The sequence below is a fragment of the Bufo gargarizans genome, chromosome 2, assembly GCF_014858855.1.
Source record: "Bufo gargarizans isolate SCDJY-AF-19 chromosome 2, ASM1485885v1, whole genome shotgun sequence".
Classification (NCBI taxonomy): domain Eukaryota; kingdom Metazoa; phylum Chordata; class Amphibia; order Anura; family Bufonidae; genus Bufo; species Bufo gargarizans.
In genome coordinates this window covers 267588237-267605801 of record NC_058081.1, presented here as the reverse complement: position 1 = coordinate 267605801, position 17565 = coordinate 267588237, and the positions used below count along the sequence as shown (strand labels likewise).

Genomic DNA, 17565 nt, shown 5'->3' with positions numbered 1-17565 from the left:
TCCTGGGCGGTCCTTTCTCTGGGCGGCGTCTTTTCCTCCCCGCTCATATTGGCTTCTCCGAGCGGGGGGGGGGGCGTGCCCCTGTTATTCCGGCGGCCGTTATTCTTCCTCTCCGGCGCCATTTTATATCCAGCTTTACAGGTCAGGTTAGGTCAGCGGTCTCTCTCTCTCTCACACATATCTAACTTATATCTGGAGTGACTAACTCCTGTTAGGATGTCTGCTCAGGATTCGGCCACCCCTGTCCCCAGCTCTCTGGCTCCCATACCCCAGGGACCTTCCCCTGCACATGGGGCATTTTCTATGTCCCCTGCTGATGCCCAAACTCTGGCCCTGCAGCAGTCCATATCCCAGGCGGTTGCTGCTGCTATGGGATCTATGTCCTCTGTTATCAGCCAGTCCATCTCGCAGGCCCTTATCCCTATGGCATCCCCCAGCATTCCGCCACCTGCAGCCACTGCCTCCAGAAACCCTATCACTGATAGCACTGTTCTATCACATGAGAGCGTGCCTAGCACACGCAAACGAGCCTGTCCGCGCCAGGCAGAAAAGTCGCGTCGGTGGAAATCTGCTCGCACTCAACACGAGCCTAGTGATCACTCTGAAATTGAGTCGGATGAGGAGGCTTTGAGTTTCCATCCGGATGGTTCGGATGATGAGATTGCGGGGGTTATGGTGGACCCTGATGTGGACGATTACGTCCCAGTTTCCCAGTCATCTACTAGTGGGACCTCGGGGGCTATCAACTCAGCTGCCACTCCCCTTACTGACCCATCGGGGGGAACCCCTGTTTGACCCCGATAGCCTTCACCACCCCAGGTCCGCCGAGTGGGTCCCCGCCCCCCCCATGTAGCTCATTACTTGGAGGCCAGAATTAGAACTCCCTTGGGCAAGGAGACCCGCAACAAGCTAAGGGCTGAATGTCCACACCCCATTATCCCTAATAAAGTCGCTGAGACTCCTAACGTGGACCCTAAAATGGTCCAATTTCTGGCCAAGACGGGTTTTCACCCTCGCAGGGGCCTTGACTCGGCTCTGCGGGCTTGCCAGGATAAACTCCTGGATATCCTAGGGCCCCTCACAAAATTTTTTGAGTTGGCGGAGGCAGCCAAGGCGGATGGCACTCAGATTGACCCAGATGAGCTCAGGGGCTGGGTGCAACGTGCCATATGTGTTACGGGAAATGTTAACACTTCCCTAGCAATTGAGAGGAGGAAGGCAATCCTCATGAAGATCGAGCCTAAACTTACCAATATGGCCTTGTCTGAATCTGGCAAAGATGCTCAGGGGCTCCTTTTTGGCGATTCCTTTATTAAGGAGTTAGGCAAATTTGTCGGAGCCTTCACGGCATTAGATAAAGCGCAATCTAACATGTCTTTCAGAATAGGGTCTCTACCAGGGCCGGCAGCTCAAGAGGCCGCCTGTCCGGCCGTATGCATTTCCAGACCCGTAACACCGGTCGAGGCTCCTTTCATCAACGCCAAACGTTCCAGGATCAGCGTCAACAACCGCCTTTCTTTTCGTCCAGAGGCACCTTCGGAAGGTCCAGAGGTTTCAGAGGAGCTCCAAGTTCCCGACGCCCGTTTGGTAAGTCCCCAAGTTTGTCCTCTGTCTTCTTCCCTATGCATAGGGGGCAGGCTCCAACATTTTTTACATGCCTGGGATCACATCACCTCCGACCCTTGGGTTCTGTCCACAATCAGGGGTTTTCAGATCGAACTTATAGACACCCCAATTTGTCTACCCCCCTTCAGACCGCGAGAGTTCTCTCTAGAGTCTCGCAAACTCATAGACACGGAACTCTTGTCCCTTCTGGAAAAGGGCGCCATAGAAAGGGCTCCAGACCCCTGTGGGGGAGTGGTCAGCGATATTTTCCTTGTGGAAAAGAAAGGGGGGCAGTTTCGCCCGGTGATAAGTCTGAAGAATCTGAACGTGTATGTGCGATACCGCCATTTCAAAATGGAAGGCATTCATCTGCTCAGGGATCTTCTCCTCCCGGGCGAGTGGATGGTCAAACTCGATTTGAAGGATGCGTATCTCACGGTTCCTATTGCACAACAGTTCAGTGATCTGCTGCGTTTCCTGTGGGGGGGGGGGATCAGATTTGGCGGTTCACGTGCCTCCCGTTTGGCCTATCATCAGCCCCTTGGTGTTTCACCAAACTCATGAAGCCGGTGGTAGCATGGCTTCGGGGTCAGGGTGTCCGTCTGATAATTTATCTGGACGACATGCTCTTGATTGCCCGGGATCCCCCCACTCTCCTTACTCACCTGCGACTGTCCGTCTCCCTGCTCACCGGTCTGGGATTTGTTATCAATCTCAAAAAATCTTGTCTTCAACCTTCCAGGTCCATGGAATTCCTGGGGTTCAGAGTGGACTCCTCCACCCGCACTCTTTGTCTGCCAATGTCCAAAGTTCGGGCCATCCGCAGAGAGTTACGACACACTCTCCGGTTGCCTCACGTGTCCCTACGTCACTTAGCCCGTGTCTTGGGTCTTCTTTCTTCCTCGATTCAGGCAGTCTTTCCGGCCCCGCTCCATTACCGGGCGCTTCAACGGCTCAAGATTGCCCATCTTCGGGCGGGCGCATCCTACGGGGAATCAGTGGTCCTGGATCAAGACACCAGGGACGAGCTGACGTGGTGGATTCACAACCTCGACGTGTGGAATGGCAAGGCTATCGTGGGTCCTCAGCCGGATGTGGTGATAGAATCGGACGCCAGCCTGCAGGGATGGGGGGCCCGCTGCAATGGCATTTCCACCAGAGGACCTTGGTCCACGTCAGAGTCGTCTCTACACATCAACGCGTTGGAGCTGCTGGCGGGGTCCTTTGCGATTCGGAGCTTCGTCGACGGCAAGTTCAACGCTTGTATACGACTCAGGATGGACAATGTGTCGGCCGTACGGTATGTGAACTCCATGGGCGGCACTCGGTCGGCAATGTTGACTCATCTGGCAAAGGAGTTCTGGTCCTATTATCTGGACAGGGGAATCACGGTCGTGGCGGAGTATATTCCAGGTCTCCTCAACGTCCATGCGGATTGGAGTTCACGCTACATCTCGGACTTCAGCGACTGGATGTTGGATTCTACGGTGTTCTCCTCCATCGAATCCCTTTGGGGCCCGTTCTCCGTAGACCTGTTTGCTTCTCGTTGGAACGCCCAGCTGCCCAGGTACTACAGTTGGAGGCCGGATCCTCGATCACAGGAGGTGGACGCATTGCTCCAGGATTGGTCGGGCGCTCTCTTATACGCCTTTCCACCCTTCGCCTTGATACCTCGGGTACTTTCTCAGGTGCGTCGCCAACAAGCGGAATTAGTTCGAGTGGTCCCGTTTTGGCGTCCGCAGACTTGGTTTCCACAGCTGATGGAGTTATTGATTGCGGACCCAATCCTTCTTCCGGCCCGTCTGGATCTTCTTCAAGGCCTGCTGGGTCAGCACCATCCCCTTCTATTGAACAACGCTCTCCGTCTCCTGGCGTGCAGGATCTCAGGGGTCGCTGGGACATCGATGGAATATCGGAGACGACTAGATTCCTTCTGGAAAGTGCGTGGGCCCCCGGTACCATTCGGGCATATCGAGCAGCCTGGGGAGTTTGGTCTCGTTGGTGCTTGGGACGGAACCTGGATCCCGTTTCGGCTCCTGTAGAGGATGTGTTGCAGTTTCTGTCCTCCCTCTTCGAGGATGGCAAGGCCTATTGTACGATTAATTTGTACAGATCAGCCATTTCTTCCCGTCATCAGGGTTTCTCGGGTCTTCCGACAGGCCAACATCCTCTGGTACGCCGTTTACTCAAGGGTTCTCGTCTCTCTAGGCCTCCTAGACCTCGGTTCTCCTCTTTGTGGGATGTGTCCTTGGTCATTGATTTCTTGTCTCGTTGGCCTTCTAATTCGGAGCTTTCGGCGAAGCTTGTTACTTTATTCTGCTTAGTTTCATGTAAGCGCGTCTCGGATGTCCGTGCCTTGGACTTTAATGCGGTCTCTTTCACTCCAGAGGGGATTTCTTTCAATGTTTCTCGTCGTACCAAGACGAGCATTTCAACGGTTGCTTACCCTGCTTTTTCTGATTGCCCCGTTGTTTGTCCGGTTTCCTGTTTTAGGGAATACCTCTCTCGGACGGCGTCCCTTCGATCTGGGGAGTCGCCACAACTTTTTGTGTCCTTTCGCAGGCCGTTTGCCCCAGTTTCTAGTGTTACCCTTTCTCGCTGGGTCAAGTGTATACTGTCTCTTTCGGGTGTCGATACTTACATCTTTACGGCACATTCGGTTCGTGGGGCTTCCGCTACGTCTATGGCGGTTTCGGGAGCCCGTTTGGAGGATATTTTGAAACTGGCGGACTGGTCCAGAGCCTCTACGTTCAGGGATTTTTATTTTCGGCCTGGGCCTCACGCTTTTTCGCCTGTTATTTCTTCACTTTGAACTAGCAATACGAGCCTCCGTGTCTTGTGATAAAATTGAATGATTTTCCTAGTTTATGACGTAAAGTCATGATTCTATTAAAGACACGGAGGCGAGTATTGCCCTCCCGTTTCCCTCCCTTTAGATGCTTTTACTTACCTTTATATATTGCCGGTACGGTTTTACCATTTTGTATCTGTGATTTTACATTTGTCGTTATGTTATTTATTTTATGTGTCTGCCAGTTTATTTCGGCTGTGACGCTGTTGCTGTTTTACAGTATTCATTACTCTGAGATTACCATGCTGTTTGTTTTCCGTCTTCCCCTAGGTTGACTCTCCTGATCTGGGCTCAGGTCGGTGCAGCTCGTTACAAGTCTGGTTCGCTGTTTTGGTCGTCTCCCGTTGGAGTGATCCGGTTTAGTAGATCCCGGTCTTCTGGATGTTCGTATTGTTGCAGTTGGACAAAGAAAGAGGAAGTGGTCCCTATGGAGGAGCTATTTATGGACTGATGGGAGGGAGGGGTTACCCTTAGGGGTGTTTCTTTTTGTTACCATGGTTACTCTTCTTGCTGCTATGGAATTTAGTAAAGGAAGAGAAAGCAATACTCGCCTCTGTGTCTTTAATAAAATCATGACTTTACGTCATAAACTAGGAAAATCATTCAATTACATGACATTTATGCAAAGAGTCAGTATTTTGTCATGGTCTTACCTCCTTGCTGTTCTCCTTCGTTTGACATGTGCTGGCGGCCATCTTGGTTTCTGGGTTTCTTGTAGCCTCCCACCCTGCGGCTCCTCCTTCCCACTGGGAGGAGCTGGATGCCTAGCTCATATATATAGGAGGTCTGTGGCTTCAGTTCCCTGCTTGGTCCTCCTGTGCTCACATGCTTCTAAGACTGCTGCTGCTTCTGGTTCCTGATCCTGGCTTCGTCTGACTACCCTGCTGATTCCTGATCCTGGCTTCGTCTGACTACCCTGTTGGTTCCTGATCCTGGCTTCATCTGACTACCCTTCTGGTTCCTGATCTCTGGTTTCGCAAGACCCTGCTTCGGTTTAGCCATCCGTTTGGACTTTTGCCTTACAGCTTTATTTTCAATAAAGCCTTCTTATTTCCACTCATCTCTTGTACGTCTGGTTCATGGTTCCATGACATTAGGACCAAGCCATGAATTCTGACGGTACAGGGCCATCCTCGCTACCTACGCTGGTTGCCAGACTTGATCAGCAGGATCACCTGTTGGGTCGGTTCGCTGTGGCGTTGCAAACCCTGCTTGAACGCACGGCTCATTTAGCTTCCGTTGCCGATGGGTCGGTTGTCGCTCCTGGGCCCGCTCCTACTGCCGCTCCGGTTGTTGCGCCAGAGTATATCCCGACACCTGTTGCTGCGCCTGCGGTGTTTCGGGGTATGACCGGTTCTGCCCCCCTTCCACATCGCTTTGGGGGAGAGCCAACTCAGTGCCGAGGTTTCCTTAACCAGGTGGGCATTTACTTCGAGTTGCTGCCACATGCCTTTCCTACTGAGAGATCAAAGGTGGGCTTCTTGATCTCGCTGCTCTCGGACAAGGCCTTGGCCTGGGCCAGCCCTTTATGGGAGAACAACAATCCGGTGGTTGCCGAGTTTTCCGGTTTTGTTGCTTCTCTTCGGAAGGTATTCGATGTGCCGGCTCGTGCTGCCTCTGCTGCGAAGCTCCTTATGTCCATCAGACAGGGTTCACGATCCGTAGCTGAATACGCCATTGAGTTTCGTACCCTGGCAGCAGAGGTGGGCTGGAATAATGAGGCTCTGGTCGCTGCTTTCTCTCATGGTCTCTCGGATGCCTTGAAGGATGAGGTTGCAGCTAAGGACCTACCTGTGGAGCTCGAGTCTCTTATTTCTTTCCTGATTTTGATTGACACCAGACTCAGGGAGAGACCTTCCTTTCAGGAGAGCCTGCGGAGGCCTTCTAACAGATTGGCGCCTACGTTTGCTGTCCCACCCGTGCCTCCCTCTCCTCCCACGCCTCCTGGGGATGACTTGTCTGGGGGTGAACCCATGCAGCTGGGGTTTGCTCGCCTGTCCGAGGGGGAGAGGGTACTCCGGAGACGCGAGGGCCGATGCATGTACTGTGGTCTCGGTGGGCATTTTCGGTTGGCATGCCCGAACCGTCCGGGAAACGCTCGCACCTGAGATCCTGTCGGGGGCAGATCTTGGGTGGAGTTTCCTCGTCCCCGGTTTCCCGTGTTGACAAACCACTGATTACTGTTGTCCTCTCCTGGGTCGGGGGCTCGGTGACGACCCAGGCGTTGGTGGACTCTGGTGCTGGTGGTTTGTTCATTGATAGTGTGTTCGCTGCCGCCAATTCCATTCCTCTGCAGCCTCGAGGTTCCCCACTGGCTCTTGAGGCGATAGACGGCAGACCCCTTCTGCCGCCACACGTGACTCATGAGACCCTTCCAGTGGGGATGGCCATTGGTGCCGTTCACAGAGAGTCGGTCTGTCTCCAGGTTATTTCGTCTCCACACTACTCGGTGGTCTTGGGGTACCCCTGGCTCCAGAAGCATAATCCGACTTTCGATTGGAAATCGGCCGAGATCCTCTCGTGGTCACCGCAGTGTGGGGCTAGTTGCATCCATGGGCCTGTCAAGTTGCTGTGTACTTCCTCGGACTCTCTGTTGCCTCCTGAATACGAGGAGTACCGGGATGTATTCGATAAGGTGCGTGCGGTTGCCCTACCTCCGCACCGCCCATACGATTGTGCCATAGAGTTACAATCTGGTGCCGTTCCTCCTCGTGGCAAAGTCTATCCACTGTCGGTAGCGGAGAATGAGGCCATGGAGGAGTACGTGAGGGAGGCGCTTTCACGCGGACACATTCGCAAATCCTCGTCCCCGGCAGGGGCTGGATTTTTCTTTGTGAAAAAGAAGGGCGGTGAGTTGAGGCCTTGCATCGATTACAGGGGTCTCAATCGCATCACGATCAAGAACGCTTACCCGATACCCTTGATTTCCGAGCTGTTCGATCGCCTCAAAGGGGCCACGGTCTTTACCAAACTCGACCTGAGGGCGGCATATAACCTGGTAAGGATCAAGGCGGGCGATGAGTGGAAGACCGCGTTTAACACCAGGACCGGTCATTATGAATCCTTGGTTATGCCCTTTGGGTTGTGCAATGCGCCCGCAGTCTTCCAGGAATTCATCAACGATGTTTTCCGTGACCTGTTGCAGCAGTGTGTGGTGGTCTATTTGGATGACATCTTGGTATATTCTGAATCCATGGAGGCCCACATTCTGGATGTCAGACGAGTGTTGCAACGGTTACGAGAGAACAAGCTGTTCGGTAAGCTTGAGAAATGCGAATTTCACCGATCCCAGGTAACCTTCTTAGGTTACATCATTTCCGCTGAGGGGTTCTCCATGGATCCTGAGAAGGTTTCGGCTGTCTTACAGTGGCCCCAGCCCAGTGGTCTTCGTGCCCTGCAGCGCTTTTTGGGCTTCGCCAATTATTATCGGAAGTTCATCAGGGACTTTTCCATGCTAGCCAAGCCTCTCACGGATCTGACCAGGAAGGGCAGTAATCCCCAGGTCTGGCCGCCCGAGGCCATCCGAGCTTTTGAGGCTCTAAAGTCCGCCTTTGTGTCGGCTCCGATTCTGTCGCATCCCAACCCTGGGTTGTCGTTTGTCCTCGAGGTGGACGCGTCTGAGACGGGAGTAGGCGCCCTCCTGTCTCAGCGTAGAACACCAGAGGGTCCTCTGCTTCCTTGTGGGTTTTACTCCCGGAAACTGTCTTCCGCGGAGTGCAACTATCAGATTGGTGACAGGGAGTTATTGGCCATCGTGCAGGCCCTTAAAGAATGGAGGCACTTGCTCGAGGGCTTGGTGGTTCCGGTTCTCATACTGACGGACCACAAGAATCTGACCTACCTCTCTGAGGCCAAGAGATTGACACCACGTCAGGCCAGATGGGCTCTGTTCTTGTCACGTTTTAATTACGTGGTCTCCTACCTACCCGGTTCCAAGAACATCAGAGCGGATGCCTTATCACGGCAGTACTCCGAGCTGTCCGGGGAGGAGTCGATTCCGACTTCGGTCATACCTCCGAATCAGATCCTGGCCGCCATTCGCACCAGCCTGACCTCTCCCCTGGGTGAGCAGATTTTGGCGGCTCAATCTGGTGCTCCCTCTGGGAGACCCAACGGCAGGTGTTTTGTGCCTGAGGAGTTGCACACTCGGTTGTTGCGAACCTACCATAACTCCAAGGCCGCGGGGCATCCTGGAAAGAATCAGCTGTCCTGGGCTGTTTCACGTCTGTTCTGGTGGCCTTCTCTACGTTCCGACATCGCCGCATATGTAGCGGCATGCTCCGTTTGTGCCCAGAGTAAGTCCCCTCGGCACCTTCCGTTGGGCCTTTTGCAACCCATAGCCACCGGGGAGCGTCCATGGTCACACCTGGGGATGGATTTCATTGTGGACCTCCCTGCATCCCGAGGCCATACGGTCATTCTCATGATAGTGGATCGGTTTTCCAAAATGTGCCACTGTGTACCTCTCAAGAAGTTACCCTCTGCACAAGAGTTGGCCTCGATTTTTGCCAGGGAGGTCTTCCGGTTGCACGGTTTGCCCAAGGAGATTGTGTCGGATCGGGGGAGTCAGTTTGTGTCCAGGTTCTGGCGCGCCTTTTGCTCCCAGTTGGGGATTCATCTCTCTTTCTCATCGGCCTACCACCCTCAGTCCAATGGGGCCGCAGAACGATCCAATCAGGCCTTGGAGCAATTCCTTCGTTGCTATGTCTCCGATCACCAAGACAATTGGGTTGACCTCCTGCCTTGGGCTGAGTTTGCCAGGAACACGGCGGTGAACTCTTCCTCTGGGACGTCTCCCTTCATGGCCAATTATGGGTTCCAACCTGCCGTGTTACCGGAGGTATTCTCTCCCCAGGATATTCCGGCTGTGGAGGATCACCTTTCCGTCCTACGTGCTTCTTGGGTACAGATCCAGAGGTCCCTTGAGGTCTCTGCGCAGCGCCAGAGACTCCAGGCTGATCGCAGACGAGCGCCCGCTCCTTCCTACCAGGTCGGAGACCGCGTATGGTTGTCCACCCGCAACCTCAACCTTCGAGTGCCCACTCCCAAGCTGGCGCCTCGCTTTGTTGGTCCCTTCCGAGTGCTTCGCAGGGTAAACCCGGTAGCCTATGCCCTTGCGCTTCCTCCTGGCATGCGGATCTCCAACGTGTTTCATGTCTCCCTCTTGAAGCCACTGGTGTGTAATCGTTTCACTTCCTCGATTCCTCGGCCTCGTCCGGTCCAAGTGGGCAATCGTGAGGAGTATGAGGTGAGCAATATCCTGGACTCACGCCTGGTCCGCGGCCAGGTGCAGTTTTTGGTCCATTGGCGTGGTTATGGTCCAGAGGAGCGTTCCTGGGTTCCCTCCGCAGATGTCCATGCTCCTGCCTTGCTCCGAGCCTTCCACGCACGCTTCCCTCAGAAACCGTTCCTTACTCCGCGGAGGAGGGGCCCTTGAGGGGGAGGTACTGTCATGGTCTTACCTCCTTGCTGTTCTCCTTCGTTTGACATGTGCTGGCGGCCATCTTGGTTTCTGGGTTTCTTGTAGCCTCCCACCCTGCGGCTCCTCCTTCCCACTGGGAGGAGCTGGATGCCTAGCTCATATATATAGGAGGTCTGTGGCTTCAGTTCCCTGCTTGGTCCTCCTTTGCTCACATGCTTCTAAGACTGCTGCTGCTTCTGGTTCCTGATCCTGGCTTCATCTGACTACCCTGCTGATTCCTGATCCTGGCTTCGTCTGACTACCCTGTTGGTTCCTGATCCTGGCTTCATCTGACTACCCTTCTGGTTCCTGATCTCTGGTTTCGCAAGACCCTGCTTCGGTTTAGCCATCCGTTTGGACTTTTGCCTTACAGCTTTATTTTCAATAAAGCCTTCTTATTTCCACTCATCTCTTGTTGTACGTCTGGTTCATGGTTCCATGACATTTTTGCAGTGTTGGCCCTTCTTTTTCAGGACCTCTGCAATTCGACTGGGCATGCTCTCAATCAACTTCTGGGCCAATTCCTGACTGATAGCAACCCATTCTTTCATAATCACTTCTTGGAGTTTGTCAGAATTAGTGGGTTTTTGTTTGTCCACCCGCCTCTTGAAGATTGACCACAAGTTCTCAATGGGATTAAGATCTGGGGAGTTTCCAGGCCATGGACCCAAAATATCAACCGGTGCTCCATCGTGCTGGAAAATGCATTGTTCTTCACCAAACTGTTGTTGGATTGTTGGAAGAAGTTGCTGTTGGAGGGTGTTTTGGTACCATTCTTTATTCATGGCTGTGTTTTTGGGCAAAATTGTGAGTGAGCCCACTCCCTTGGATGAGAAGCAATCCCACACATGAATGGTCTCAGGATGCTTTACTATTGGCATGACAGAGGACTGATGGTAGCGCTCACCTTTTCTTCTCCGGACAAGCCTTTTTCCTGATGCCCCAAACAATCGGAAAGAGGCTTGATCGGAGAATATGACTTTGCCCCAGTCCTCAGCAGTCCATTTACCATATTTTCTGCAGAAGATCAATCTGTCCCTGATGGGTTTTTTTTTTGGAGAGAAGTGGCTTCTTTGCTGCCCTTCTTGACACCAGGCCATCTTCCAAAAGTCTTCGCCTCACTGTGCGTGCAGATGCGCTCACACCTGCCTGCTGCCATTCCTGAGCAAGCTCTGCACTGGTGACACTCCGATCCCGCAGCTGAGTTCTCTTTAGGAGACGATCCTGGCGCTTGCTGGACTTTCTTGGACGCACTGAAGCCTTCTTAACAAGAATTTAACCTCTTTCCTTGAAGTTATTGATGATCCTATAAATTGTTGATTGAGGTGCAATCTTAGTAGCCACAATATCCTTGCCTGTGAAGCCATTTTTATGCAATGCAATGATGGCTGCACGCGTTTCTTTGCAGGTCACCATGGTTAAAAATGGAAGAACAATGATTTCAAGCATCACCCTCCTTTTAACAGGTCAAGTCTGCCATTTTAACCCAATCAGCCTGACATAATGATCTCCAGCCTTGTGCTCGTCAACATTCTCACCTGGGTTAACAAGACTATTACTGAAATGATCTCAGCAGGTCCTTTAATGACAGCAATGAAATGCAGTGGAAAGTTTTTTTGGGGATTAAGTTAATTTTCATGGCAAAGTAGGACTATGCAATTCATCTGATCACTCTTCATAACATTCTGGAGTATATGCAAATTGCTATTATAAAAACTTAAGCAGCAAATTTTTGGCCACGACTGTACTTATGTATTAAGGTAGAAAATAGCCCAGATTCTCTCTAAGGTTGTTGCCTGGGGGGGGGGGGGGGGCAACTGATTTTTTGAAAAAAAGGCCTACTTAGGGTTTTAAAACAAGAAATAATCAATAGTGACCTCACAAAACACCCACAACTGGCCTGATAAGCCAATGGTTGGCTGAGAATACATCTCTTGCATTTTCCTGTGTTAGAACCTGGGACGAGAATGCGCAGAGAGCAGCTTGGACCAAAGCAGCCCTGGAACAGCAGCAGTGGTCGGATCAGTGATGGCGGGTAATAAATATTTTTTTTATTTTTAACCCATCCTTTTTGCCATTCAGAGCTTTAATATGAGTTTGTGCCTAAGACAGGGATTCATGGATTCTAAAAACAAACAAACAAAAAAAAAACATTTCAAGAACTATAACTGACACACAGTTGGAGATTTTGGAAAACCTGTACCTATGGTTTATATAGGACAGTCCAGCAACAGAAAAGTCTCACTTAGCATGTCTATTAGAAGTTTTATTTAACTCAAGTCTCCTACTGTATACCCAAATCATACGTCAGTTAGAAAGCAAACATTGCATTACTTACAGTCAGTCCTGAGGAAGTTATTCAGCAGCTGGAAAAGAGGAAAGCTTTCCCAAGAGTCTTGTGGCTGTGCTTCTAGTGCAGAGTTCATATCAACCGAGAAGAGGGACCAAAATATCTCAGCATGTTCTGCCAATAGATCTGGCCACCAGGAAAACGCCTATGTTCAGAATAAATACGTCAATTCAAAGACAGCAAAGTGATGCAAGACTTTAACCCCTTAAGGACACAGCCTTTTTACACCTTAGGACCAGGCCATTTTTTGCAAATCTGACCAGTGTCACTTTAAGTGCTGATAACTTTAAAACGCTTTGACTTATCCAGGCCGTTCTGACATTGTTTTTTCGTCACATATTGTACTTCATGACACTAGTAAAATTAAGTCCAAAAAATATTTTTTTTTGCACCAAAAAATACCTAATTTAACAAAAATTTTGAAAAATTAGCAAATTTCAAAGTTTCAGTTTCTCTACTTCTGTAATACATAGTAATACCCCCAAAAATTGTGATGACTTTACATTCCCCATATGTCTACTTCATGTGTGAATTATTTTGGGAATGATATTTTATTTTTTGGGGATGTTATAAGGCTTAGAAGTTTAGAAGCAAATCTTGAAATTTTTCTGAAATTTACAAAAACTCAATTTTTAGGGACCAGTTCAGGTCTGAAGTCGCTTTGCGAGGCTTACATAAAAGAAACCACCCAAAAATGACCCCATCTAAGAAACTACACCCCTCAAGGTATTCAAAACTGATTTTACATATGTTGTTAACCCTTTAGGTGTTGCACAAGAGTTATTGGCAAATGGGGATGAAATTTGAGAATTTCATTTTTCTGTCTAATATTTCATTTTTACCCATTTTTTCCACTAACCAAGCAAGGGTTAACAGCCAAACAAGACTGTATCTTTATTACCCTGACTCTGCCGTTTACAGAAACACCCAATATGTGGCCGTACACTACTGTACGGCCACACAGCGGGGCATAGAGTGAAAGGTGCGCCGTTTGGTTTTTGGAGGGCTGATTTTTATGGACCGGTTTATTTACACCGTGTCCTGTTTCAACCCCCCTGATGCACCCCTGGAGTCGAAACTCCCTAAAAGTGACCCCATTTTGGAAACTACGGGATAAGGTGGCATTTTTTGGGGGAGTATTTTTAGCGTAAATATAATTTTTGGTTGCTCTATATTACATTTTTGTGAGGCAAGGTTACCAAAAATTGAAATTCTGATATTTCATCTCCATTTGCCATTAACTGTTGAGGAACACCTAAAGCAGTGTTTCCCAACCAGTGTGCCTCCAGGTGTTGCAAAACTACAATTCCCAGCATGCCTGCACAGCCAAAGGCTGTCCGGGCATGCTGGGAGTTGTAGTTTTGCAACAGCTGGAGGCACACTGGTTGGGAAACACTGACCTAAAGGGTTAATAAAGTTTGTATAATCAGTTTTGAATACCTTGAGGGGTGTTGTTTCTTAGATGGGGTCAATTTTAGGGAGTTTTTACTCTAGGGGGCATCAGGGGGGCTTCAAAAGGGATATGGTGTCAATAAAAAAGGCCATCAAAATCGGCCTTCCAGAAACCATGTCGGTCCTTTCCTTTTGCGGCCTCCCTTTTACGGATACAGCAGTTTACGACCACAAATGTGGCGTTTCTGTAAACTGCAGTATCAGGGTAATAAATTTTAACTTTTGTTTGGTTGTTAACCCTTGTTTTGTTACCGGAAAAAACGGACTGAAATGGAAAAGTGCCAAAAATAGCGGTTTTGGCCCCCTTTTTTTTTTTTTTAACCGTGTTAATCTGGGTAGTTAGGTCATGGGATATTGTTATAGAGGAGATTCTTACGGACGCGGCAATACCTAATAAGTCTACTTTTTTTTTTACAATTATTTAGGTTTTTGACTATATTATCTTTTTTGATACAACATTTTTTTTTGGGTATCTCTAAAGTCTAAGTGTCATTTTTTTATTTTCTTTTAGCCAATTATCTTATGTGGGGGCTCATTTTTTGCGGGATGAGCGGACGGTTTTATTGGCACTATTTTGGGGGCTATATGACTTTTTGATCGCTTGCTATTAAACTTTTTGTTATGTAAGGTGACAAAAAAAATATTTTTTTGCACCTATTTTTTTTTTTTTTTTTTTTACTGTGTTAATCTGGGGGGTTGGGTCATGGGGTATTTTTATAGAGGAGATTCTTACGGACGCGGCGATACCTAATAAGTCTACTTTTTTTTACAATTATTTAGGTTTTAGACTATATTATCCTTTTTGATACCCTAAAAAATTTTTGGGATCTCTAAAGTCTAAGAGTCATTTTCTATTTTTTTTAAAATCCGATTATCTTATGTGGGGGCTCATTTTTTGCGGGATGAGATGACGGTTTTATTGGCACTAATTTGGGGGCTATATGACTTTTTGATCGCTTGCTATTAAACTTTTTATTATGTAAGGTGACAAAAAAAAACTTTTTTTGCACCTTTTTTTTTTTTTTCTGGACCGTGTTAATCTGGGGGGTTAGGTCATGGGGCAATTTTATAGAGGAGATTATTACCGACGCGGCAATACCTATGTCTACTTTTAATAAATTATTTTAGTTTTTTTTGGTGTCTCAAGTCTGAGAACCATTTTTTTTTTTAATCCGATGTCAGTGCTAAATTGGGATATAAATTTAGTACTCCATGGAAGTGTGATACTCCCTGAAGCAACCGTCAATGCAGAGGCCCGGATGATCGGGGCATGTGTCGCACTGAGTAGTCGTGTCCTTCCGTATCCCCCTCCTGCGACACACTCTGCACTTTTTTTGGGTTCGTCCCTTCTTTCCAGTATGGGGGACCACACCTGTAAAGTGTTGGCCAGGGACGATCCGGGCGCCTACAGTTCCCGAGGTACTCCGGCCTGCTCTTTCCCGGTCCGAAAAGATCAGGGCCTTGAGGACTGCCTCATAGAACTGGAGGAATGTCCCTGTGCTGCCAGCGCTTCGGGATAGTACAAAAGAGTTGTACATGGCAACCTGTACCAAGTAGACCGCAACTTTTTTGTACCATGCCCGGGTTTTGCGCATGGCGTTATATGGCTTGAGGACTTGATCCGAGAGATCAACTCCTCCCATATACCGATTGTAGGCGACGATACAATCGGGCTTGAGGACCGTTGCCGCGGTACCTCGCACAGGGACAGGGGTGATGCCGTTACCATGAATTGTGGACAGCATAAGGACATCCCTCTTGTCCTTATACCTGACCAGCAACAGGTTTCCAGTGGTAAGGGCACGGGTCTCACCCCTGGGGATAGGTACCTGGAGGGGGTGGGCAGGGAGGCCGCGTTGATTTTTCCGCACGGTCCCACAAGTGGACGTGGATCTGGCGGCAAGGGACTGGAACAAGGGGATACTGGTATAAAAGTTATCCACGTACAAGTGGTAACCCTTATCCAGCAGTGGGTGCATAAGGTCCCACACAAGTTTCCCGGTAACACCCAGAGTGGGGGGACATTCTGGGGGTTGAATCCGGGAATCTCGCCCCTCGTATACACGAAATTTGTAAGTGTACCCTGAGGTACTCTCACAAATTTTGTATAGCTTCACGCCATACCTCGCCCGCTTGGAAGGCACATACTGGCGGAAAATGAGTCTCCCCTTGAACGCAATGAGAGACTCATCAACCACGACCTCCCTTCCAGGTACATAGGCCTCCATGAATTTGGCCCCAAAGTGATCGATGACAGGCCGTATCTTATACAGACGGTCATGGGCAGGATCACCTCGGGGTGGACATGCTGCATTATCGGAATAATGCAGACATTTCCTGATGGCCTCAAACCGGGAGCGTGTCATAACCGTACTGTAAAGTGGGGTCTGATATAGGACGTCCCCACTCCAGTACAGCCTGGCACTGGGTTTCTTGACCAGGCCCATATGCAGCACGAGGCCCCAAAATGTCCTCATTTCGGCTGCACTGACCGGCGTCCAGCCACCGGGCCTGGCCAAAAAGGAGCCCGGGTGTTGAGCGACGAACTGTTGGGCGTACAGATTCGTCTGCTCCACCATCAGATTTACCAGTGGGTCACTGAAAAAATGACAAAAAAAGTCATATTCAGTGTAGCCCACTGTGGAAATCTGGATTCCTGATTGGCCTACGAAATCAGGAATCACAGGCTCGTATCGCTTTGGGCTACACCAGACAAGTTCACCGGCAGGGTGCTCCGGTGGATTTAACTGGTGGGCCGTGAAACCAGTACGAGCCCCAGAGCTGCTCGTACTAGTGTGGGCCACAGGGTCCCTAACATAGCGGTCCCCTTGCTCCGCCTGGCGGCGTCTCTGCCGCCTTGGGGGCTCATCATCATCGCTAGATGATGAGGAGGATGCGGATGACAACAGGAATGTGGGGTCATCCTCATCCTCACTGGGACTCTCGGACTCGGAGGCAAGCTGGGCGTATGCCTCCTCGGCCGAGAACGTCCGGCGGGCCATAGGGGAGTGTGTGTCTGCGTGTATATGTGCGTGTGTGTAACTCTTTATTTGGTGTGCGTGTGTGAGGGGGCACGGGTGTTCACGAACTCACCCTAAAACTAACAGAAAAAATAAATAAACTAACTAAAAAAAGGGCAAAAAATGTGGGAAAAAAAAATTCAAAACTGCTGATCAACCGTCCGAAGTTGATCAGCGGTGGGGTGTGCGATGCGCTAACAGTGGCCGGACGCTAAGTGCCGGCCACAGTCAGCGTACGCAAAAAAAAAAAAAAAGCACCCCAAAAAAGGTGGGGGGGCAAGTGGCGGGGGGGGGGGGCAAGTGGCAGCACCCCTGGGGGGTCTAGGGTCACACAGCTGTGCTGTGGACCCCAGACACCCTAACTGGGGTGATGCAATAAAAGTTAAAAAAAAACTACCTTTCCCTTTTTTTCCCCTGCCTAAACCAAACTTTCCCTAGCTGTCCCTATGTACCTGATGGGGTGCTGGGGGCAGAGATCGGGTCCTGGGGGCACAGATCGGGTGCAGGCAGCGGTGGCAGCAGACACGTGCAGGCAGCTTCTCTCTCCTCCACAGACCAATCAGAAAGCGATCCTGAGTGGTGATGTCACCATCACCACTCAGGATAGCTGGATGGTGATTGGTGGAGTGAAATCACACCACCATCACCATCCTGTTCCGGGTTATCGGGTCTTCAGAGACCCGAATAACCCGGAAACGCAGAAAACCGCAGGTCTGAATTGACCTGCGGTTTTCTGCGATCGCATACATGGGGGGGTCACCGGACCCCCCGGCGCATTTGCCCCAAGTGCCTGCTCAATGATTTGAGCAGGCACGGGGTTCCGATC

The 17565-nt window shown here is 50.2% G+C and overlaps 1 protein-coding gene across 5 annotated transcripts in view; it reads right to left on the bottom strand.

The window, feature by feature from the left end:
- CADPS2 (calcium dependent secretion activator 2) overlaps positions 1–17565 on the bottom strand; it is a 605828-nt gene that overhangs the window by 171085 nt on the left and 417178 nt on the right. For all 5 annotated transcript variants that reach the window (XM_044280279.1, XM_044280275.1, XM_044280277.1 and 2 more), the window contains exon 18: positions 12256–12412. In XM_044280279.1, the coding sequence (XP_044136214.1) occupies positions 12256–12412 (157 nt within the window). The remainder of the gene's footprint in view (positions 1–12255; positions 12413–17565) is intronic.